Source organism: Bos grunniens, chromosome 13 (assembly GCF_055505025.1).
Source record: "Bos grunniens cultivar Pamir isolate PY7600 chromosome 13, Bosgru_T2T1.0, whole genome shotgun sequence".
NCBI classification, from domain to species: domain Eukaryota; kingdom Metazoa; phylum Chordata; class Mammalia; order Artiodactyla; family Bovidae; genus Bos; species Bos grunniens.
Window position 1 is genome coordinate 29,689,366 of NC_141177.1, and position 23,857 is coordinate 29,713,222.

Sequence of the window (23,857 nt, forward strand, 5' to 3'; positions counted from 1 at the left end):
GGTGCCCCAGCAGGCCTGTCTTTATCCTGCCCATCTTCACTCACACCTGAATGACCTCAGAGTCCAGGTTTATGGCCACCCATAGGCTTGAGGGTGGAGATCACCCACGTCTCCCTTCTCTGGTGGACGAGCTGCTGGGCAGCACAGACAACTCCAGCTACTTAGGCTCCTCAGGACCTTCTGCTTCATCAGGCTGCCAGTGGACAGTGCTCTACCCTGCCCGGGTTTCTCTCCGCAGGCTGGAGTCTGTGCGGCTGGAGTACCGTGCGGGGCTGAAGAACATCGCCAGCACGCTCATGGCCAAGGCCCTGCAGGAGTGCCCCAACTCTGGTGAGCACCCACCTCAGGCTGCGGGCAGCAGGTGTCAGATTCAGTCACAAAAATTCCTCCGTTATGCTTGGTCATTTAGATGATTGAACTCAAGTTTCAGTGTGGGCAGTTGGACTGCATGTTCTGAGATGTTACCATTTCTTTTTCTTTTAGGAGTTAATTTTTTACTATTTTACCCCAAGTCTGTAAATTAGTGCCTGTGCAGTATAAATAAATTTGGAGTAAAAAAAGAGAAGATGAAAATTGCTGTGAGTCCAGTACTTGGAAATCACTGATTTTAGCTTTTTTGTATTGTTATAATTTGTATTATTGCACAAAATCAAGTCATACTGTGTATTGTTTTGTCCCCTTTTTTTTTACAGTTGAAAATTCTGTGAGGATTTTTCATTATCACTGAATCCTTAACGATGAACAGTTTTTAGTGGCATCGTAGAATTTTCTGGGTTTATGTCAGATATATGGCCTCAGGCCGATCTCTAGGCTGGTATCAATCCCAGGTTTTCTTTCTGCATAAATCCTTGGTAGCACTTTTTGTTACTTTGTTACAGTGAATTCTCAGCTGTGAAGTTAGTCAGTGAGTGTGAAACCTTGGAGGCTGTTGGGACTTCCAGCCTCCTCGCCCCCCGGATGATGTCATGGCCTTGCCAGTGGGGCCCTGTGGCTCTGGGCAGGCCGCAGGGTGGGGGTTGGAGGGTATGGAGTATGGGGCGGCATAGGCGGCCCGGCCATGCGGGAGGCACAGATGAGGATATCCTGAGTCTTCAAAGGCCTCCCTGTGTGTGATGGCTGAGATGGGCATCTGCATGTCTGGATTTCAGGGGTCCTGTGGTCTGAAGCCATCTTCCTGGAGGCGAGGCCCCAGCGGAAGACCAAGAGTGTGGACGCCCTGAAGAAGTGTGAGCATGACCCCCACGTGCTCCTGGCTGTGGCCAAGTGAGTAGGGGTCCTGGTGGCAGTGCCAGTCCTCTTGCTGGGGTCTCCAGGTCCCCAGAACAAGGCAGTTTTCCCTGGTCATGACCCCTGGGAGGGTGGTCTCTTCTGGGCCCCTGACCCTCCTTCCCTTGTCCTGGTTCTTTCTCAGGTTTCTGCGCTCTCTGTCTCTCGCACTTTTCAGTTTATTCCAACATGGGTCTTGGGTTGCAGGACAGACACAGGCCTGCTGACACTGGTACACGGAATTTAGGTTACAGCTGTGAGCAAGACAGTTGTTTCCATCGTGTTAGTGCCAAAAGCCAGACTGTTTGACCTGTGTAACCCTGGGAACAATCTAGGGCCCATTGGTCAGGCTCTTGGTGTGCCTGGGGATGTGGAGGCCACCTGTCCTTCAGGGTGCTGGCCTCAAGGACAAGAGGAGGTGAGCAGGCGACCCCCCACGGTCAGCTTGTGCAGGGTACTGGGCCCGTGGCTCCCCGGGGAGGTGTGGAGGGCCTTCAGAACCTCCTGAACCTTCTCTGTTCCCTTCTCAAAGGAGGACAGTGGCCTGAGAGGAGCGGAACCTGGTTGTGGTTGGGTGTGGTCAGGCTGGGAAGTGACTGGGCTTGGGGTGGAGGGCTTGTCAGGGCTCTGCCTAGGGCAGGGGGTGTGTGGGGCCAGAGGCTCCTGTGTGCTCTTGCTGGCCCAGCTGCTTCCTCAGTGCCCACCAGCACCTCCTCCCTGGCTGCTGTGGGGCTGAGGGTGCTGCGTGTGGGGCTTCCCACGAACTTCTGAGGCCCCACCTGGGTCCCCAGGGCTCCTTCCCTCTCGCCTATGCTTCCACCTCCTGCTCTACTCTGATAGGGCTGCCATAAAACCTTGTAAAAGGCTTTGTAAAGTAAACAGGTCCCTCCTTGCTGTTCCCAGGCTGGTGCTCTGTGTGCTGCTATCTGGGTTTGTGCTCTTTAAATCACAGTTTATCTGACACTGAGCAATTAAGAATACCACAAGGCTTAAAAAACAATCAAGCTATCAGGCATGAAATTACTCCCTTTTGTAGCTGAGACCAGCCAAGGCAGCTGCCTGGAGGTGCCTAGTGCACAGCTGCTCTGGAACTTGACTGCGGAGCTGGTGGAGCTGGCTGTCAGAGTGCCCATCATGCCCTCTCCGGCACGTGGGCAAGGCTCCCAGGACCCTGACTCGGTTTCTGATGCTGTGGATCTTCTCCTGGGCCTAGTTTCAGGGGTCTGTGTCTGCTTTTAGACCAGGTTTTCAGTGTGGGCTTCAGCTCCTTCTGGAGATGCCTGGTAGGACAGAATGTTCCAGAAGGTGAAAAGGAGGAGCAGGCAGAAACTTCTCTTTCCCTAATCACAGCCTTGATTGAATTTTTTGTCCGATTGGTTACTTTCATCTCCCTATGTTTTACTCAGAGGAAGATAATAATTTCTTGCTCTGTGGGTGGTTTTCTGAGAAATGCCTTGGGTGGACATTTGAAGGAAGGAGGGTTTCAGGTAGTGACCTGGAGGGGTTTCTGGGTGGCTAGGCCTCATCCCTTGGCACCCCAATGGAGCCTGAGCTCTCCAGGGAGAGGTCAAGACCAGCAGTCCCTGTGCCTGACTCTCTGCCACTGCAGCGGGTCACAAGGCTCGAGGTCTAGCCCACCATGGAGCGGGCCAGGGTTGCCCCCAGCGTGGCTCCCGCGGCCCCAGAGCACCACCAGCACTGATCTGTGGCCACGTGGTCCCCCACTGCTGCTTCTCAATAGGCTATTCTGGAGCGAGCGGAAGATCACCAAGGCCCGGGAGTGGTTCCACCGCACTGTGAAGATTGATTCAGATCTGGGGGATGCCTGGGCCTTCTTTTACAAGTTTGAGCTGCAGCACGGCACAGAGGTGAGGCGCCTGCTGCCCATGACCCCCACCCACCAGTCCCGAATGAAGTGCTGGCGGCTGACACAGCTTCCATGGCTGCTTTCTGGCTGTAGCCTTGGAGTCTCAGCCTGAAATTTAGATGCTCGGGGGCATCTTTTAACAAGTTGGTTGTGATGGGGACTCCGGGCTGTGGCAGAAACAGGGCTGGAGCTGGAGGCCTGAGGGTTGTCTTTGTGTCACAGCCGTCCTGTCCTGCTGGACAGAGACTTTCCAGAGCCCAGCGCCCTCGGGGTCTACCCTGCCCCGCCTGATGTGGAAGGTGGGTCCTCTTTGGGGGGCGGGTGCAGGCACTGGTGTGAGGCCTGGTAGAGCACAGTGGGAGTGGGTTGGTTCAAGCATCTGCGGTCCCCACCCAGGAGCAGCGGGAGGAGGTGAGGAGGCGCTGCGAGAACGCCGAGCCCCGGCACGGGGAGCTGTGGTGCGCCACGTCCAAGGACATCGCCAACTGGCAACGGAAGATCGGGGAGATACTGGTGCTGGTGGCGGCGCGCATCAAGAACACCTTCTGAGTGTCCTGCGCAGGGGTGGGGTTAGGGCGGGGGTGGTGGCCGTCCTGCTTGTTGATTAAAGGTTTTCTAGTAGTCGTGGGGTTCGTGGCAGCGGGTTTTCTCCAAATCCTACCCTCATGTGCTTTGACCATCCCAGTCTGGTCCCCACACTGGATAGGGCTAGCTCTCCAGGCCTCGTAAGAGCCTATGCCCCGCAGAGGAAGTGCCAGCAGAGCTGGGCAACTCTGTAAGGCTTTTTGGAGATGGAGGCAGGAACTTGTGTTCTGGGTAAAAGCTGTGTGTGGGAACAGTAAGGGCCCAGCTGGCCAGGTGACCCCAGTGCCCCTGCATGTGCGGGTCTTCTCCCGCCCCAGGGGGTCTGTGCCTCCTGTCCCCCAGCAGCAGGCTGTGTGCACCCCAGGAGGGTGAATTTCCTGAGTGCTCTTGGGCCTGGCCCCTGAGGTTCTACCACAGGATGGCGAAAAGGCCCTCGGCATGTGAGAGGGTCACTCCCATTGGCGGGGGAGTTAATTTTTGCTAATTTGTAGTTAGTGATTTTTACCCTAAAGCTCTTGGACCCATTCTTTCTCTGGATGGAAAATGCACTGGTTACCTGGAGACTTGAATATGCTTCCACCATGTGAGGACAGGAGGTTTCCTTGGGCTCTGGATCCCTGGGTTTGTGTCCAGTTGGAAACTAGCCAGCTCTCTGGGAAGCGGGTGTGTTGGCTGTGGGTGGAGGCATCTAGCTGGAGGTCAAGGGTGGTCCAGAGGCAGTGGGTGGATTGTCACTTGTGGTGACAAGAAGGGCGGTTGGCCGTTGCTCCCACACATTCTTGTAAGAAGTAATCCCAGAGGGGCTTCTCTGCCTTGTGTTGGAGTTAGTCACTGACCTGTGGCTGCCGAGGGTGGGGGGCACGCCCTCCCTGTGAACACCTAGGGCGCGGGCGTCTGCCTGTAGAGGACAGACCTTGCTGGGTCCAGCCCGGGGCAGGATCAGACTGTCCCTTCGTGGGCTCAGGAAGTGCTGGTGCCTCAGGGTGGTCTGAGACTGGAAATCCTTCCTGTCCTCTGTGAGGCCAGTCTGGACAACCGTGGGGAGGTTCCTGCGTGTCTTCACTGAGCCTCTGGAGTTTCCTTCCGTCATTTTTGGAGGAAGTGGGAAGGGTCCTGCCTGTTGCCCTTCTAAGAGCTTGAAACCCAGCCTGTCCCTCCACAGATGTGGAAACTGAGGCCCAGGCTGCGGCCACAGGCAGCTGGAGCTCTCAGTTGGGTGTGGCTTCTCCTGGACACTTCCTTTGACTTCAGGTCAGGTGAGACCTCCTGCTGGGCCGGAGAGTTCCACAGCTTCTGATAGCACGTGCAAATGTCTTTCTTATTTGCCTGGGGGTCGTTTTCTTAACGCCTTGGGGTGGTGGTGAAACTGCTTTTCTCCTTGGGGAAAACATATCTTAGCTTTTCTTCCACTGACATGTTTCAGTTCCAGCTCAAGGCTGAGTTCCTCAGCTCCCCTTGTTCTGAAGCACTGCTGGGGGTAGGGCAGGATGGTGTCCACAGGCTGCCCGGCAGGGTGCTGTGGTCCAGCTCCCTGCAAGGTGGTTTGGGCGAGTGGCCATGAGCTTCCCCAGGGAAAGACCCCTTTGACCCAGGAGGGATGAGCAGCAGGAGGCATCTCAGCTGAGCGCTGGGCCAGCGAGGTGCTGGGAAGTCCCCTTCCTGGGACCTGCTGGGGCAGGACCCCCGGACGTCAGGGTGGAGGAGCTGGGGGCTGGGCGGGTGAAGTTCTGCTCACCTGGTCCTGCTGGTGTTCAGGTTCCTGGAAGAGACAGCACCTGCTGACCACCAAGGAAGGTCCTCTTCCCTGCCAGCTGGGCCCCACCCTGCTCCGTGCCCACCTAGCACCCTGCCCCTGCCTTGGCGGAGGAGATCTCCCCGGTAGATGGCTTAATCCAAGATCCACTGGATGGGAAGACAGCCCTCTAGGGCTGGGCTTCAGGGTCAGGTTAATTGAAGAAGTGATTGGATAGGGGGTGGGGAGAGGGAGGGGGAAGGCTGGGATCCTGGGCCTCCCTCCTGCTCCCTCCCTCCTCTGCTCGGAGGAGCCAACTTCAAAAGCCTTGTCCGCCTGCCTCCGCCTGCGTCCAGGGGAGCTCTGTTGGCCGGGCTCGGAACTGGACCTGAAGTGGCAGCCGCACTCCCTACCTGAGGACCCCAGGATCATGTCCGAGGTCCCCTGGCGGGAGTGAGGGAGAGCCTGATCCTGAGAGGCCCATGGTGAGCAGCTGTGGGCCGCCGGGGTGGGAGCTGTCTTGGGCTGCTGTCCCTCAGTGCCCCCACTGGGAAATCCCCCTTGGTTCCCGTCACTGCCGCCCGGCCTGGGTGCTCCTGCCTGTCCTTCCTGGCAGCTACAGAGGGAGGGGGAGTTGCCCTCCTGTGCAGGGGCCACCCTGTCCTCGGGGGCTGAACGGCCTCAGCCTTGGGCCCTGCTCAAGGGCCAACAGACCTTCCCAAGACCCCCTGGGCAACCAACCTACCCTACTTGGACATCCCTCCAGCACCAGTGGCTCCTGTTCTCACTATGATCTCTGACCCTCAACAGGCAGAGGGGCGACTCTGAGTTGGCCATTATGTGAAGCTTGTCTGGGGAGGGGGTAGTTTTGGAGAAGGGGCCACAGCTAATAATTGCATGTGCTCCCCCAGCCAGCGCTGCCTGGTGCCTCAGGCAGAGCTCCCGTGGACTCCTGCTCCAGCCCTGTGTGGTCAGGTTCTTCTACTGGGCTGGGAAGCAGAGTCAAGTTCTGTGTCTGAGTCCCAAGTCTCACAGTCAAGTTCTGTCTGAGTCCCAAGTCTCGCTGGGTTCGCATGATTAATTTCCAGCCGCTGTGTGACTCCAGCCTGGGGGCTGGGAGCCTTTCAACAAGCAGCTTTCTCTCTGATGTTTGGGCTTCTGGCCGTGGGGGGTGGTGGTGGTGGCTTCTTATCCAGGTGAGCCAGTTCCTTATTCTAGGGGAGGGGAGGCCTGGTGGGGTGGAACATGGTCCCCTTCCTCCCTTCACCTCTGGCTTTCCGCAAGCCTTCCCCTTCTGAAGGGGTGTGGCCTTGAACTCTGAGCCCTCACCCCTGTCCTGGTTGGGCTGGGGGTGCAGAGGGACCCATGGTTCTCAGAGCTGGTAGCAAGCCATTGATTGGGGGGAGCTGCCCAGCGATAGAGGGGGGCAGATTCTGCCCTCTCCTGTGGGGCATCTGGAGGTGAGCAGAGTGCCAGGGGTTGGGTGCCCAGCAGAGGAGAGCCCAGCTCTGATGGGCATGGGTCAGGGTATGGCCAGGAGCAAGGCTATATGGCGGGTACTTGTTGCTGTACCCAGACCTAGCTCAGCCCTGCCCTCCAGTCTTGGTACTTGGGCATGCAGAGCAGGGCTGCGGGTACTGATGCTTATCTTTCCCCAGACCTGCCACAGCAGTGGTGCCTAGAGCATTTGTTGAGGGGCATGGCAATATCTCTGTTTTAGGCAATATCTCTGTTTTATACCAGCTCAGCGAGTCCCCTGTGTGTGGGGGGCGGCTGGGGGAAGCACATTACCCAAAGCGCTGTCGGAGGGTCAGCCCCTCCCTAGAGCCGGTATCCCTTCCAGGGGCCTCCCAAGCCCGCGCTCTGGGCGCTCCTGCTGGCGCTGTTGGGGGCCGCTCCGGGCTGGGCCGGGATCGGCGCCTGCAGCGTCCCCGACGTGCTTCACCACTACCGCGCGGTTATCTTCGAGGACCTGCAGGCCGCGGTGAGGTGGACCAGACCAAGGGTCGAAGGGGCTGGACCAGGCTTCAGACACCATTTCATTCAGAAAAACCTGACTGGAGACGCGGTCTCCCGACGGCGGGGCCGGGTGGGAGTCTCATGTGGTGCCCAGAAGGTATGGAGACACTCCCACCCAAGCCTTCCAGCCCTCTCCCCACCGGGCTCCTCCCCCAGTGCCTCGTCTCCTCCCTCCCCAGGAGCACAGTATCCTACTGTCCATCGTGGCCCTGGGTCGGACCCTACGTGGGGCGGTGGCCCGGGGCCGCCGTGGGGCTCTGGAGAAGGCGGCGTGGACTGTGGCGGTGCGCACTGAGGCGGTGATGCGACGCCACTGCCGGAAGCTGCGCCAGGTGCGCGTCCCCGCCCGCTCCCACGGCCGCGGCCTCCCTTCCCAGGGACCCGACACGAGCTAGCGGGGAGGGGAGGGTGGGGACCGTGCCCACGCCCTGACCGACGCGTCCCCGACAGCGGAGCTGGCGGCCGGAGACGCGCCCTTCCCGGCGTCCGGGCGGCCGGAGGCGGCTCCTGCTGCGCGCCTTGGACGCCGTCGCCACCTGCTGGGAGAAGCTGTTCGCGCTGCGCGCCGCGGCCACCGATGGCTCCTGGGGCTCCTAGCACCCCGAGCCCGCGGGGCTGAGAAAGAGCCCCTCCCTCGCCGCGGCCCGCACTCTTCCCAGGGCCTGGGATTGGAGGCAGTGCCCGCCTGGCGAGCTGGTCCCGGAAGGGGCCCGCCCTCTGCTCCGAGCAAGGCCCCAATAAACTGAGCTGGTGCTGCGGCCCGGTTCCACCTCTCTTCGCCTGCCAACTGTGGGGCCCGGCCGCCCCCGTCCGCACCTCGTCCGCACCTCGGTGGGGAGGGGATGCTGAGGCCGCCGACACTCGCGGAGCAAGGCAGAGCCGTGGGGTGGTGTTCCCAGGCTCGACCAGCAGGGGGCGCCATGGGATGGGACTCCCCCTCGGCGCTGCTTGCGGAGGGGGCGGGAATGTGGAGGGGGAGATGGGGGTGGGAGACTCCTGCTGGCCCTAAAATGTAGCAGCGTATCCGTCCTGCTTCCCTCTGGGATGGGGGAAGGGTGGAAATGGAGGGGAGGGGAAGGCTGAGCTTTGTGAATTCGGAGCAAAACAACCGGATAAAGGAAACGGGCCTGAAGGGAAGCAAGCTGTGGCCCTGGCTGCAAGCTGGACCAGGCCATTTCCTGTGGCCTGGGAAGTGTGGCAGCAGCCCCTCTGTGGGACTGGACAGACCAACCAGGGACCCACCGTCTTGCGCTCTGGGACCCTATGCTTGCCTGGACGGGTGGGGGTCCGATCTCTAGGACTGGAGGCCTGTGGCCCCTCCCAGATCACAGCCTGTGGAGAAGGGGGGGACAGGGCAGGCAGAGCACCTGGCCAAGGCGGATGCTTGGCAGGCACACCTGTCATCAGGTGGACAGGCCCAGTAGGTACTGAAGCACCCTTGTCCGGGGGCACCCTGACAGGACAGAGGCAAGCAGGAGAGATACAGACAGGTCTTGGTGCCATCAGTAGGGCACAGCTGCCCCTGATCGCCCCCAGTGTGTGGGTGTAAACGCTCAGTCTGAACAGAGCAGCAACAACTACTGTCCACGGTTCATAACTAGGAAACTGAAGCAATAGGTTTCAGGACTTGCCCCAAATCTCAGCCAGGAAGTGTGAGAGCTGGGATGAGAGCCAGGTCCCAAACAGAGGGACACCCATGTGTGGGGACTTCGGGGTGCATTCATTCACCTAATGGCTACCAGGCCATGAGAGCACGCTCTGGGTGTGAGGGGGCCCTGTGCAGTTAAGGTAAGGCTGAAGGAGAGACTTGGATGTGAATGGGGTGAGGTCCAGGCAACCCCAGAGTGCTGACCTGAGTCCCTGGGTGAGTCCTCATCTTGAAGTTGGGGAATGCTGATGGAGCAGCAGCTGAGGGGAGCAGTCACATGGCTGGCTCCTGCTATGTAAGCCTGGGGCTGTGGCCAGGTATCCAGGTAGGAGGGGAAAGGCCCACTTTGGTTGGAGCACAATGCTTGGGGGAGTCAGGCCTGGAGAAGGTCAGTAAGAGAGTCCGAGGGTCTGGGTGCAGGGACAGGAAGGGGACAGGCTCTCCACAGAAGCTCCCCTTTCCCCTGTGCCCCCTGCTTCCTCGAGGGCACCTGGCTGTCTGCCCAAGCCCCAGGGCCTGTGGGGAGAGCGCTCCTCCTAACACCTCTTTAGTGTGGCCTCCTGGGCAGTTGTGGCTGCTGCCATGGTGGGTGGGCAATGGGCAGCCCTTCCATCCACCCATGCCTGAGGCAGGTTCCAGCAAACCCATTTCAGGGGAGCTGGGAGAAGGGGTAGAGGCCTCAGTTACAGGGCCACAATCTCCATCTGGGTCCTGGGCTGCAACCACAGGGGCAGACAGGGTTCCTGTAGCCAGGACCTGCAGTTTCTCCCTGGGGGCTCCTATCAGAGTTGCCCCGGTACTGAGGGACCAACAGAGAGATAGGAGACTCAATGGTGAGGTCAGGGCCATGGGTCATGAGGCCACCAAAGGCAGAATATAGGTGGTTTATGCAGTGGATGGGCCCCACCTTTCGTGGATGCAAGGCATCTGCCAGGTCCCAGTGCCTGCCATCCCTGCCAAGGCCCCAGGCATGTGGCCTGAGCCTGGTTCTTGCACTTTTCTGGAGCACGCACCTGGTGGGGTTGGGGCCTGCACCCTGTGGCGCCTTGCCCTACATGCGTGCCTTCTCAGCAGCTTGCACCCGGGGTGGAGGCTGGGGCCCAGAGGGAGGGGCTGTGCAGGGTGGCAGATGGGGCTGCAGGGCACTGGCCAGGGAGCTAGACCCCCCATGCACAGTGCTGCAAGGAGGGCCCAGACAGGCTTTGAAGGGTAGTCCGAGTCCCACAGCCTCCCCAGACTGGTAGCCTTTGAAAGAACATCTGGAACATGGACGACAGGCAAACTAGTCTCTGGATTCAGAAAACCAAGAAGTTAATCCCAACTGTGCCACTTGTGTGTTCCCCTGCCCCGCCCATGGGCCCCACTCTCTCTCTACCTCCCAACTCTGCCCCTTCCCAGGCTGCCAGCAGACCATAGGGCTGGGGTCAGTGCCAACCCAAAGCACTGGCTCTTCTGAGAACCGCAGAGTGCTTTACCCTGCCTGAGGCCCACTCACGGGCCCCAACAGCACCTCCCCCATGTCCCCTCCCCAACTGGCCACCACCCCAGCCCAGCTGAGCACCATGAGGTGGTGGGAGAGAGAAGTGCCTGCCATGCCAGACTCTGAACAGAGGCACCTCCCACGTTCACGGAGCCAGGACTCAGGCAGGACGTGAGTTGGTCAGACCCTGCATCTGGCACTGGGGGCTACCAAAGCCAGGGAGGAAACACCTGCACCAGACCTGAGGGCCCTTGGCCCTTGCCTATGAGCCTGAGTGTGGGGTCCTCGCCTGCAGGTGTGCACGGAGGGCTGTGGCAGCCATGGTTGATGCGGAAACACAGGAGGCCCCCACTCCAGGAAGCAAAGCACATACTCATGGGGGAGGAGTGCCAGGTGTTGGCGCCCATTGTCCCTGCCAGTGGCCCGCGGGACCCTGGTGGGGGGGCGCCCCGGGACAGTCCCTATCCTGCCCCCTCTCCAGGAAAAGACCTAGCTTTGTAAACAGAAACAAACAACAACCATCCCCCCATCCCCAAGTTAAAGCCCGGAAGAACCAACAGAGAGCTCGCACCTGCTGGGCAAAACGAGTCCTTGTTTGGGGGGAAATGGGGAGGTCAGGGCCTAGGCGTGGAGGGTACTGTGCGCTGTGGGGGAGGTGGGGCACCCTGGGGTTGGATGCTGGCCCCTGGGTCACCCACCGGGCTGGAGAGGCACAGCCTGGTTCAGTGAAGTCCTGTCGCATCTCTCCATGGCCCGGTTGTGCCAATTGTGGCTGGGAGGTGAGGCAGCCAGGGCCCCCACCAGGTGAGCAGGCCTCTCCTCCGGCTGCCCCCGCGCCCCCTGCCCAGCCTGCGCGGGGCGTGAGGCCAGGGGTCCGACTGCGGCCCGAGATAAGCGCCGCACCCGTCGCCGCTTCCTGCGCTTCCTCCCAGCGCCGCCGCCGCGGGCCCCTTCCTGTTTTCTCGCGCGGGCGGGCAAGGGCGTGGGAGACGGGGCGGGGTCGTGGGGATGGGCGGGGTTGTGGGCCTAGGGGAGTTGTGTGGGGGAGGGGCGGGTTTGTGAGGCAAGGGGTGGAGTCATGGGGGGACGGGGCAGGGTCGTGGGGGAGGGGACAAGGGAAGGGAGGGGTCCTAGGGGGTGAGGCAGGGTTGTGCTGGTTGTGCTGGTTGGACTGGACGTGGCGGGGTGGGTGGCGGCGATGGGGTCTTGGGAGATAAGGCAGAGGGTGGGGAGCCTTGCTGGACTTCCCTGGGAGGCTGGGTGCTTGTGCAGAGGTAGAGGGGGTGGGAGGAAGCAGAGTGGGCTGTGCTCTGAAACACAAAAGAGGAGGAACATCGGTGTTCCCATCCCTCCTCCTCCCCAGTCCTGGATCAGGAACCCCCACATACTTGGCCCAAACCCTCTGTGGACTGAACTGGAGCCTGCTCCTTAGGGCCTATCCCCAACCTGGGGCAGCAGTGGCAGTGGGCGGGTGGGTAGAGGACCAAGTCTTGGTTTTGAGGACCTGTTGGAATGGGAGGTCAGCTGCTCTGGATCCCCTCCTTTGGGGATAGCTGCTCCAGCGTATTGGGCTTCCCTGGTGGCTCAGACGGTAAACAATCTGCCTGCTGTGCAGATTAAGATATTTAATCTGCTTGTTCAGACTTGGTCATTAGAGATACGTTTATGTTACTTTACTGAAAACACCTCGTGGTAAAGAATCTGCCTGCCAATGCAGGCCACCAAGGTTCCATCTCTGGGTCGGTAAGATCCCCTGGAGGAGGACATGGCAACCCACTCCAGTATTCTTGCCTGGGAAATCCCATGGACAGAGAAACCTGGAAGGCTACAGCCCATGAAGTCACAAAAGAGTCTAACAGGACTTAGCAACTAAACAACAATAACATAGATGTTGTAGGCTGTCAACTGAGTGACTGGGCTGTCTAGGGTGTTTGTCCATCAAGTAAAGAGTTAAGTCCCTCTTCACCTGCCCAGCCTAGCCTTGTTGGGAGCAGCCCTAATGCTGGCATGGTGTGTGTCTGGTTGTGTCGGGGATGTTACTGAGGTTGTGGAGGTAGTGATGACCATGTCTACTGGGGAGAAGGGGTGCACTGTACCTGCTCTCAGGCATAATCCCTCCTCCTCTGGGCAGTTTGGGGGCAGGGTTCCACACCTCGGCTTGGGTCACCCCAGTGCTAGGCTGGGTCCTGGGCATGAGAGCTGTGACTTAGCCAGGCCAGGCTGCTAGAACTTCCCGCCAGGAGCTAGGTCGCCTGGGTCTGTTCCTGGCGAGCCTGACTCAGCGGGAGCTGGGGGTGGGGACTTCCCTTCTCCTGACCCTAGGGGAAGCAGGTGGGTGGGGCCAAGAGGGGGAGGGGTGGGAAGCCTGATCCAAGGCTGGAACCACCCAGGCCCTGAGGCTGTGGTCCTGCCTAGGAGGACTGGGTCTCTAGGCCCTAGGAGGCCAGTCTGCCCTGGGTCTTGTGTGGTGCTCACTTGACTGCTCTCTGAAAACAGCTGCCATCTGTGTGTGTGTGTGTGTGTTCGAAGTCCTGATTCTGCTCCTGAATTCCCCCAGCCCCTGACTCCAAGGACTTGGCCCAAATTGAGACCCCGCTCCTCCTACCCTGGCAGTGAGAGAGGGGCTTCTAGGGGGCAGGTTGCTTGGCCGCTCCCACTTGGGCACCCTGGGGCCCCCATCCCCACCCCCACCCCAAGGGTGAGGTGAGGAGAATGTTAGAAAACTGCTCCCTGTACAGGAGAGACAGTCAGCCTCTCTGTGTGTCCATGGGTATCTCTGGGATGGGGACACAGGTGAGGTGATGCCTGTGCCCAGGCAGGGGTCTCTCAGTGATAGGAGAAGCTGGGCTGGCACTCCCTTCGCCATGTCCTGGCCAGGGAGTGGGGTGAAGATGTGGGAGGGTCTGCCCTGGGGGTGGGGAAGGGGGCAGAAGCTACTAGACTCTGGCTACTATGGGTATGCCTCCTACAGAGACTACCCCCATGGCAGGGGGCACACCTTGGCCCAGCTGACCCGGGGCTCCAGTGGATGGGTCATCTGTCCCCCAGGCCCACCCCAAGTGGGAGTTGGAGGCCATGGGAGCTGAGTGTGCACACTAATGGGTGACATGGCCTTTGTGCCTGAGCCCGGGACTTGGCATTGGTGTCTCAGAGCTCCCCCCATCCCCTGGACTGGACCACCGTGTCCCTTTGGGCCTCATTCCCTGTTTCTTCCTGTGTACCAGCACTGTCCTTGGTGTCCTGGAGGCCATTTCTGTCTGTGCCTTAACCTGCCCAGGGCTCCTCTCTACGTCCACATCCATCTCTTCAGTTTGTGTTTCTCTGTCCCTTTGTTTTGGAGGTCTCTGGGCCCTGCTCACAATGCGGTGGGGATGGGGGTGAAGGGGGCCCAGGTGCCGCTCCCCCATTCCACCCGCTGAGGTGTGAGGCTCATGCCAGTTTAGAGAGGTGATTCCTTGGAGGCAGGACACCAATAAGAACAGCCCATCGCCTGTTCACCCCTTCAGACACACTCAGGCAGTGGGCCCCTGTGCACCGACACCCAAGCTGACAGGGAGACACACGTGCACACAGTCTCAGACACACTGGGTGTCACACACAGTCATCGTGGAAGGTCACGTTGAATCACATGGTCACACCGTCACAGCATCATTGCCATGCTCAGAGCATGTGCAAACTTGCTCACATGTAATCAGGTTCAGGCTCATGGCAGCCACGGAGCAGCCCACATCATCGCCAGATGCCCGTGTCCCAGGGTGCATGTGCCATGTCAGGCAGGGTTGCCAGAGATCAGCCCCATATGCTACTGGGGGAGGACAGGCCAGGGGGACACATGACCCCTCCTCTTGGAAGACCTCTTGGAAGACCTGTGTGGCCCGAGAAGAGTGTGGGTGTGTGGAGGACCAGTGTTGGGACCCTGTTCCAGGAAAGAATCTCCCAAGATGATTGTTGCAAACTTTCCCTGAACTCATGGGCTCCCCAGCGCTGGGGGAACCAAGGAGGCTGTACGGAAAGGGCATCCGGTCCTTCAGGGACGGGGCACAGGGCTAGAGTGATGGATTCCAATGTGGGAAGCTTGAAATGGGAAGCCTGAGCCCCCTGCTCTGGTCATTGGCCCTGTGTCACTGGAGAGCCTGCACAGGTCACCCTGGGGGGCCGCAGGGATTGGTCATGGTGCTACCGCCTCTTGGGACACCAGGTTGAGTGAGAATGATGGACTGGGGTCCCAGGATGTCAGGTCTGCAGACAGGCGTCAACCCCACCAGCCTCCTTGAGAAAGAGGTGCTGTCTTGGGCAGTCACTGGGCTTGAAGAAAGTTTTAAAGATGAGATGAGGATGGTTAAATCCTCACCTGGGTGAGAGTGTGGGGGGATTTCTGGGTGTAGTCTGACCCTTATTAGGCTTGAGTTAAAATAGAGAGTGGCAGGGAACTGGGGATGGGAGGGTGAGGAGTGCCCACACCTCTTGCCTCCCACCAGCTGCCTGGGGTAGTGTCCTGGAAGGATGGACCCCCCCAACAGCTCCCTCCATCCCCACTGCAACAACCACAGACACTAGAGTTCGGAGGAAAGGTGAGGTGCTTTATTGTGGCCTCGCCTGGTCCAGGGGGACCCAGCTCCTGGCTCCTCCTTTACAGCAAACAAATGTTATTTTAAAAGCCCTTGCTACATTGGTGCTTTGCATCACTGAAACCCCTTGGGAGGAAAAGTTTAATTAAAACTTAAATATATTGTTTTATGAATATAAAAAAGGCAAAGTAAAAAATACAGCCTAGTTCTAGAAAATACACTGCAAGAAAAGGATTAAGCTTAGCCCCGGCAGGGTCAGCCCACACGTCCTAGGTCTGGGCTTCCCGGCCAAGCCCCAGTACGTGGGGACCCTCCCGTCGCGGTGCCCTCGACCCGGCCAAGGCCCAGCGTCGCGGGTTCCTGCGGGGCTGTGACAAATAGTGGCAACTCTGCCTGCGAGAGACAGAGCCATCGCACAGTGCCCCGGACGACCTATCCCGAGATGCAGGCGCTGTAGTAGACAGCAGAGCTGGCATCGGACAGCGCGGCGATCAAGCTGCTCTCCTCGGGGCAGGACATGGTGCGTGGGGCCAGCTTGGCCAGCGCCACGTGGTACGGGAGCCCGGCGGCGTCGGGGCGAGTCCGGCTGCAGTTGAGGTACTGGTCGAACTCGGTCAGGTCCACGTCGGCCCACAGGTCGGCGGCAGGTCCCAGCGGCTCGGCGCTCTCCAGGGGAGGGGCTTCGGGTGGCGGCGACAGAGGGCCGGGGTAGGGGCCCGGGCCCGGCGCGCCCGGGGCGCTGTAGTAGAGGCCGCAAAGCGGTGCGGCGGGGCCGGGCGCTGTCCTAAGCGCCTCGGCTGGCGGCGCCCCGAAACAGCCACCTGGGTTCCTGGGCAGCTCGGCTGGGCCGTAGGGCGCACGGAAGGCCCGCAGAGAGCAGTCCTCGGGCGCCGCGGGCGGAGGGAAGAAGGCGGCCTCGCCGGGTTCCAGGCCGTCCAGCGGCGAGCGCTCCGGTGTGGGCAGCCCCAGACCGTCGAACTCGGCGCCCAACGGCGGCAGCTCGCGGAAGACCCGGGCCGGGCCCGTAGCCGCGGGAAAGGGCTCGGGAGGCGGCGGCGGCGGCGGTGGCGCCAAGCCTGGGAGGAGGAGGCCGGGCTCCAGCCGCCGGGCCTTGCGCGCCTGCTTTTTGCGGCGCGGCCGGTACTTGTAGTTGGGGTGGTCGCGCAGGTGCTGCACGCGCAGCCGCTCCGCCTCCTCCACGAAGGGCCGCTTCTCCGCCGGGCTCAGCTCCTTCCACGCCTTGCCTGCGGGCCGCGGGCGCGGGTCAGCTGGGTGCCGTCGGGAGAGCTGGCAGGCTGACAGCCGAGCCCAGCGCGCGCCCCGGCGTGAGGTCCCCCGGGAACCCCCCCCGCCCCCATCCCCAGCTCCCGCCCCTGCCTCGCGGCCACTCACCCAGCATCTTGCTTAGCACCGCATTGTGCAGGTCTGGGTTCTGCTGCGCCAGCCGCTTGCGCTCGTCCTTCGCCCACACCATGAAGGCATTCATGGGCCGCCGGATGCGCGACTCGTCGGTCCCCTGGCGCTCCCCACGGCCGGCCGGGCTAAGACCATAGCGCCCCGGCTCGGGGCTGCGAGGCGGGCTGCGCGGCGGACTAGGCGGCGAGGCAGGCGCGGCGGGCGCGGTGGGGACGACGGGGACGGCGGGGAGGCCGCGCGGCTCAGCGGCGGCCCCGGGGCCCGGGGCCCATGCACAGTCGCGGCGGGCGGGCGGATCGTCCTGTGCGCCGTAGCCGAGCGGCGATCTCTGCATTCCAGCTGGGCGCGGCCTGGGCGGAACGGAGCGCGGGAGCGCGGAGGGTGGGCGGCGGGCACGTCGGGGTCGGACGCGCTGGGCTGGCGGGCGGCGGTGGGGACGGCAGTGGCCTCTCGCCGGGTGGGCGCCCAGATATAGCAGCGCGGGGGCCAATGGGCGGCGTGGCGGACAGGGCGGGCCGGGGCGGGCCGGGGCCGCCCCCCTCCTCCCGGGGGCTCCCTTTCTTCTCCGCGGGGCGAGATTCCGCTGCGGCCTCCTCGAAGCGGCGCCCCCCTCACCCGCTCCGAAGGAGAGACCCCCCTGAGTGGGAGAGGGCGGCTGATGTGGCCCGAAGCTTGGCAGGGGGCAGCCTTGTGGGGGCTGTCAGACTTTCAGAATCAGACCCCCGGGCAGGAACTGGGGGCGGGGGCGGCTGTCTTCCCAGCAGATTCTGACTCCAAGGGAAGTTCACCTTGGGAAAAGTGCTTTGTGTCTTGAGGGAGCTGCTTTGAGTTACCCCGGGCGTCCCTGCTCACTCGTCCTTCACCTACATGTGGAACTTGCAGCTCTGGGAACTTTGAGCCTCCCCCAACCCCCACCGCTCCCCAGGTCTATTCATGGGGTTAAGGGAGATGTTCACCGTGTCCCCCACCGCACTCGCAAGCGCTGGAAAATCGGCAAACCGCAGCAGCTGAGTACCTGGAGGAGAAGGTGGATGGCAGGCACCTATAGCAGAGCAAGGGAAGGGGTCCAGTGGGTGGAGCCCAGCGCCTCATCCCCCTCCCCAGAGCCTGATTGACCAGTTGTAGTACTGGTTACCCAGTCCAGTGGGCCAGGCCAGCGCTGCTGCAGAAGTGAGGCTGGGTCAGGTGGCAGGAAGAGGGGCCTTCCCCTGGGCCCTCAGACCCCTGAGGATGTCCAGAGGAGCTGCCAGCCTCCTTGAAGTCCCTTCCCACCCCTTCCAGAGGGTGTCTGGGTTCCCAGACCCTGACGGGTGTTCCCCAGGCAGGCTGCTCCCCTGCCCCCATGCTGAGGGTGGTTCTAAGGGGGCTGTGAGTGTGTGTGTGTGTTGGGGGTGTAGGATAAGTTTCCCTCCTGCACATCCACTGGCAGTCTGTGAGCTCTGTAGCTCCACTACCTCGTCAGGAGCCCCATCGCATGTGTTGAGAGCTTCATAGTGAGTGACCTCAGGTGATGGTGATCCTAGGTGTGGGTGGCCAGAACTCCTGGATCCTCTGTCCCTGGTAGTCCCTCTAGGCCACAGTCAGGGCTTATGAGGGGGCAGGTCCCCTGTGGGTCTGACAGCTCCCACAAGCTGCTGCTCCTGAGCTGTCCTGGGGAGAGGCCAGCACCCCCACAGGGGTCCTCCGCCATGAGGTCAGTTGTGTGTGCATTCCATCCGCAGCGCAGGCTCTGTCATGTAGGGTTGGGTGGCTGCTATCAGGTTTCTACATCTCCCAGGCTCTGGCGCCTAATTCATGGACACTGAGCCCATGCTGATGGACTGGGGACAGTTGAGGGGGTCCCATTGAGTCTGGGGGGAAGATTGGCTTTTCCTGGCGGGTAGACAAGAATGGGGGGCCTGAGGGTGGACGGGTGTACAGCCTCTCCCAGATGTGACTGTTTCCCTTTGACCAATGTGGGTGGACTGGGGCTGGGAGAAGAGACATGTGAGAAAGACTTGGGCTGAAGGATGGGTCCATGGGACCAGCATCTGGCAGAGGTGACATCGCCCTGCAGCCTTCTGGGTGTGGTCTGGGGTCAAAGGCCTGGCTCAGCCAGAGCAGCAGGAGCCTGAGCTGATCACCACTGGGCTTGGGAAGGTGGCTTCTGGTTCCTCCACTCCAGCCCCTGACCCTGTGGTGGATTTTTGGCTCCCTCAGGGCCCTGCCTGGCCCCCTGCAGTCCCTGAGAGCCTAGCAACTCAAGCTGCTGGGAGCTCCGTGGCCAGAATTACCTCACCACCAGGGCCCCACCCCCCAGGAGGGCTGCTTCGCCTGGCGCCAGCCACTGACCCTCCCTCTTGGCTGAGCTCCAGCACTCAGGTGTCCGGCTGTCACGTCCTGTGAACTGGGGTTCAGCAAGGCAGGGGAGAGCCTCCTGAGGTGACCCCCACCTCCTCGGGGTCAGGCTCCCTCCTCTGTGTGCTGCCTGGCAAGGCTGACATTAGCTCTGGCCCACCATCCAGATGGGAAAACAGTGGGGTGGGAGCTGCAGTCAGGGTGGCCCTGACCTTGGAGCCTCAGGGCTGGGGATACACCCCCGGGCTGTGGAAGGGCTGTCATGGGTGTGACCAGTTGGGCATCAGAGGTATATGTCGGTATGTGGTCTGTGTGTCCGTGTCTGTCTGCCTAGGTGTGAGGATGAGGCTGGACTTTGCCATAGGAGATGAGGTCCTGTGGGGAGTGGAGGCCTGGCCCTGGACATCCACCAGGGGAGGAGTTCCCAAAGACTTCTCTGGCCACCAAGCTATGGCCCCCAGTCCATCCACAGTCTGAGGACGTTACTGTGTCTCCAGGACCCACCTGGTCCAAGTCTGCTGCTGCCCACTTTGGGAGGTCCTGTCTGCAGCCCCCCGTCTCCCCAGACAGGATGTGGGCTGGTGAGCAAGCTTATTCTGTGAGCGGGGGCTGGCCTGGGCGTCCAGTGGCCGCTGCCTTCCTGGCCCTCCACCCGCTCCCTCTCTCAGCCTGGACTGGACCCCTAGGCTCTGGGCAAAGCCTGCAAGGGATTCTGGGTAATCCCCTCAGTGCCTCTGAGTGGGAGATTTGCTGGGCTCTGGGGGTGGCAGACCTCCCAGGCACTGCCCGGGGCATAGACCTCACAGGCTCCTAGCCACCCAGGCCTGGCTTGCTGCAGGAGCAGTAGCGGGGCTGGGACGAATTACTGAGTCCCTAGAGGCAGAACTACCCTTCTCCTAGAGGGCGGGAGCAGGGTCCCCATCAGTTACGGGTCCAGGTGGAAAGGTCTCTGGTCTCCTGACTCCTGGGCTTTGGAGCCAGGCCACCCAGTTCAGGCCCTGCCTTGTGGTCCTGGAGACTGGGGCTCAGGCCTGGCCCAGATCCTCCTGTTTGTCCTTGAAGCTGCCCCAAAGGCTGGATGGGGGTGGGGAAGCCACCCGATGGCCTAGAATCAAGTGGGCACACTCCCCATGTGCATGCATGACTCGCCTAGCAGCAGGCCTAATCCTGGGGGACGCTGGAGCTCAGGCTTGAGGTGGCTGGCTTGTCCAGCCCATACCTTCCTGCTCTCAGTCCTGGTGTGCAGAGGGCCATGGGGTGCAAGGGACCTGGCGCGGTGCTCACACTCACAGGGCAGTGTCTCAGAAGTGCAGGGGTCAGGGCACAATTTGCCACTGTCACTGTCGTGGGGACCTGGAAGTCCTGGTTAGAGCTGGGTGGTTTAGGAACTTAGGTGTCAGTGTGCTCGTGGGGGTGCTTGTGGGGCATGTGGGAGAATGGCACCCCTGCAGGTCCCAGGGCTGTGGTGCAGGGTTTGGGTCTGCCCCTGAGTGCTTCAGACTAGCAGGACCAGGTGGGTGGGGGGGCTTCTCTGGGTTGAAGGGGACTTGTGAGTTGGGGGTGGGGGCACCGAATGTAGCCTGTGTGAGGAGCCCTCTGGGACGGTGGCTTCACCGGGGCAAATGGGCTGTGGCCGGTCATGTTAGATCACTTTTGTGGATGTCCCAGGTGTCAGGGTCCGGCAGGGGCGCTGTGTTGGATCGGAGCTGGGGTCCCAAGCAGGGCGAGCCCTGGGGCATTGTGGCCATGGTTGTCCTCCAGTGTCCTGCATTCTGTGTGGGCCTCTCTTGGTGCTCAGCGGGGGCTCCGTGGGAACCAGGCGGGGGGGTCAGGGGGAGCCCCCAGGCTGCTCTCAGTTTCCATGGCAACAGTAGGGCGGAGCCAGGAAACACCAGCTCAGGAAGGAAGGCCACAGCTGCGAGGAGAGAGTGGAGGGCCAGCCTGGCTGAGCAGGCGCCAGACACTCTGTCTGTCCAGTTGTCCGGCACAGCTAGCCTGCCAGGCCTATTGCTCTGCCCTTGGCTCCACCCCCATGCCAGTCAATCCGGGCTCAGGCAGCCGCTGGAAAGGGGTCTTTGCTCAGACCTTGGCGCCCCAGGCCTGGGTGATACAGGAGTGGTGCCCTGGTTCCCTGGAGACTCTTGGTGGGACAGAGATGGGCTCTCTGTGTGCCCTGGCTGGGGGGCTGTGTATTGACGCACTTGGGTATCCTGAGCCCCCACCCTATGACTACCCTGCTCTGGGCTGGCCCAGCCCCTCTTCTCTCCTGCCAGGCTCTGCTGACAGTCCTTATTTGCCCTGGGAAGCATGGAAGGAAAGCCAAGCCCTCCAGGTGGTCACTGGCCCACGGGGCCTGATGGGCACTGCCACTGTGTGCTTCTTTTCTACTGAAGCCCTGGCTTTGGTAACAAGTGGCTCTGATGGTCCAACCGATTGTGACTGCTAGCTGGGCTGGAAGGCAGGCCTGTGTCTTGGGGACCAGCCGCCCCTTCTCTCTCAGGCTCAGGAGTTACCCATCCATCTACCCATTGGCTACTGACCCACCTGAATAGGTCAGGCCCTGTTTTAGGAGATAGAGGTGTAGCCGCGAACAAAACAGACCCAAGTGCTGCTTGTGGGGAGCTTCTGTTCTGTAGGAGTGACAGACAAATCAACAAATCCACAAAAAGTCAGAATCCAGGGTGCTAGGCTGTGAAGGAGAGAGAGGGGCTGTGTCAGGGTGCTCACTGCCTATCCGTTCAGGAGGGGACCGTGGAGCCAACCCTGAAGAGTACGTGAAAGCAAGGAAGGGACACGGGGAAGAGTGTTCTGTGAAGAGAAAATAGTATGTGCAAAGGCCCTGGGGCAGGCTCGTGCTGGAGAGGGGACCAGGGCTGTGGGAGGTCTGGAGGGTCTTGCTTTCTTCTCTGAAGAAGACATGGGGGCTTGGGAGAGTTTTGAGCAGAGGAGCAGCGTGACTGGATTTAGCTCTTCACTCCACGCTGCTGTGTGGAGGGAGGTGGCCCAGTGCAGGCAGAAGGAAGTACTCACCACCTCTCCACCCGCAGAGAAGGCAGGGGTCGCTCTGAGAATGGGGCCTGGCTCCTGGGCCCCCTGGTCTGCTGCCCCTAAAGGAGTTTCCTTTGTTTCTCTCCACCAGGGAAGGGCTGGTGTGCCTGGACCCCTGGGAGGCACTGCCTTGGGGACCCCTGTGAGTTAGACCTCCTGCTTTCATCAGGGCCCCTGACCCTGCTTCTGCTGGAGCCCCTGGGGAGGGGGAGGGTGGAGTGGCCGCCAGCCTGGCGGGCTGGCAGGGCAGGGAGGGCGGTGTTTCTGGGAATTGTGTGGGGGAAGCGCATTGTTAGAGCGAGCCTGGAGCAGGCCGCCAGGGCCTCTGCTGCTGGCCTCTGGGGGGTGCCTCCTGCCTCCCCAAAGTGCTGCTTCTGGGGGAGGGAGCTGGGCCTGGGCCAATCCCTGGGCGGGGCTGGGACTTTCCAGGAGAGGCTGCTGGGGGCGGTACTTCTTCCCATTCTGCAGACCAGGAGACTGAGGCCCAGAGAGAGCACTGGCCAGATGAGATGTGCACTGGCATGCAGGATGGAGGACTTGAGCTGGACCTGGTCCCTGGTCACCACCCTGCCTGAGCTCAGAGGCCAGGACCTGAGGGAGGCCTGAATGGGACTGGCTGGGGTCAGAGCCCTGTGGCCCACGGCTGGGCTAGAGGGCCTGATGGAATAAGGCGCGGAAACAGCTGGGCACCAGGGTCAGGGAAGCATTGCCCACAGCACAGCAGAGGGAATGGGGGTTTCTGGGACTGCGACATCTCCCTGCCCAACCCCTGTGGCCATGGGAAGGGGGAGGGGGCTCCGTGTGAGTTTGGCAGCACTGGGCTTCCCACCGAGGCCCCTGCCCCAGCCAGAAGGGAAGCAGGATTCGACCTGCGGGGGTCATGGCCAGCTCTGGGCAGGCAAGCATGCGGACACAAATAGAAAAATAAATGGCCTGAGCTTCCGATGTTTCCGTGGTCTGAGGATGGGGGAGGGACAGGCCTCTGGGCCAATAGTGCAGCCTGTCTGTGTGGGATGGACCTTGAAGTGTTGTTGGGGTGTCCCCAGGCCACTGTCAGGGCTGCATCTGCCCACAGAGCCCCCGGGACAGGCCAGGCTCCCCACGGAGTAGGGCCCTTGTGGGCAGACCCATGAATCTCTCACCATAAAGGGGTCAAGTGTGGAAGACCCCTGCAAGGTGGGACACAACCCTTGTGTGACTTGGGTTGTGTGCCAGTACCCCAGATACAGCAAAAAGGATGTGGGGTCTGGAGCCCCAGTGAGCACCCTGCTGTGGGTACAGCCAGGTTCACTTCACAGTCCTGAGGTCACCCTGCAGGCACAGCTTTCTGGCGGGGGGTGGGTGGGGAGGATCTGGGGGCTCAGGCAGCTTGCTGGGGGAAATGCCTTGGAGGAGGAAGTTCCCAAGATTCAGTAGGGTCCAAGGGGTCTTGGGTGGATGGTGACTGTCCTGAGAAAGGTTCTGGGGGTCATGAACTCATGACGGGACCAGGGACTTCTAGGATGGAGAGTCAGGGGTTTGGGGGTTATTCAGTCACTACTACTCCAGCTTGAGCCCTGGCCAGAGTGGGACTCACCCCCAGAATCCACACATGAGGGTCTCTCTCCAGGACTAACCACAATCTCACCTGGGCTGCTTCATGGCTGTGGCCAGAACCAATTGGACCTCCTGGCCTGGCAGGGGTGGGGGTGGAGGGCCCTGGCCCACAGGCCATCTGTGGCTCACTCCCGCCACCCAGAGGCCTCTGCTTGGGGCCTGCAGGCCACAAGACAGGTCACCGGGCCTGGACCCTGCATGGCATCACACTCCTCCCCCTGTGGTGGTGGCTTCCATATGGGACTGCACCTTGTCAGTGTTCAGGGTTCCCGTCATGGGGCAAAGGGCTATAGTC

At 61.2% G+C, this 23,857-nt stretch overlaps 3 protein-coding genes across 4 annotated transcripts in view; 2 read left to right on the plus strand and 1 right to left on the minus strand.

Moving 5' to 3' along the window:
• The window catches only part of PRPF6 (pre-mRNA processing factor 6), a 34,720-nt gene extending 30,963 nt beyond the window's left edge, over window positions 1–3,757 (plus strand). Inside the window, exons 18-21 of one of the 2 annotated variants that reach the window (XM_086332932.1) lie at window positions 239–330; window positions 1,149–1,263; window positions 3,008–3,134; window positions 3,530–3,757. In XM_086332932.1, the coding sequence (XP_086189058.1) occupies window positions 239–330; window positions 1,149–1,263; window positions 3,008–3,134; window positions 3,530–3,682 (487 nt within the window). In that variant the 3' untranslated portion in view covers window positions 3,683–3,757. Of the gene's footprint in view, window positions 1–238; window positions 331–1,148; window positions 1,264–3,007; window positions 3,135–3,355; window positions 3,440–3,529 lie in introns of those variants that run through there. The other variant, XM_086332933.1, reaches the window with a different exon arrangement.
• A 379-nt stretch (window positions 3,758–4,136) lies between these two features.
• Window positions 4,137–8,227, plus strand: C13H20orf204 (chromosome 13 C20orf204 homolog). Its single transcript, XM_086335187.1, has 5 exons — window positions 4,137–4,158; window positions 4,901–4,974; window positions 7,294–7,566; window positions 7,649–7,801; window positions 7,920–8,227. Exons 1-5 carry the CDS (start codon window positions 4,137–4,139, stop codon window positions 8,064–8,066), a joined length of 669 nt encoding a protein of 222 aa, XP_086191313.1. The 3' UTR covers window positions 8,067–8,227.
• Window positions 8,228–15,156: 6,929 nt separating this feature from the next.
• On the minus strand, window positions 15,157–17,450 carry SOX18 (SRY-box transcription factor 18). The gene is made up of 2 exons (XM_086333024.1): window positions 16,558–17,450; window positions 15,157–16,409 (listed from the first exon to the last, which is right to left on the minus strand). Exons 1-2 carry the CDS (start codon window positions 16,913–16,915, stop codon window positions 15,598–15,600), a joined length of 1,170 nt encoding a protein of 389 aa, XP_086189150.1. The 5' UTR covers window positions 16,916–17,450; the 3' UTR covers window positions 15,157–15,597.
• Window positions 17,451–23,857: the final 6,407 nt, after the last annotated feature.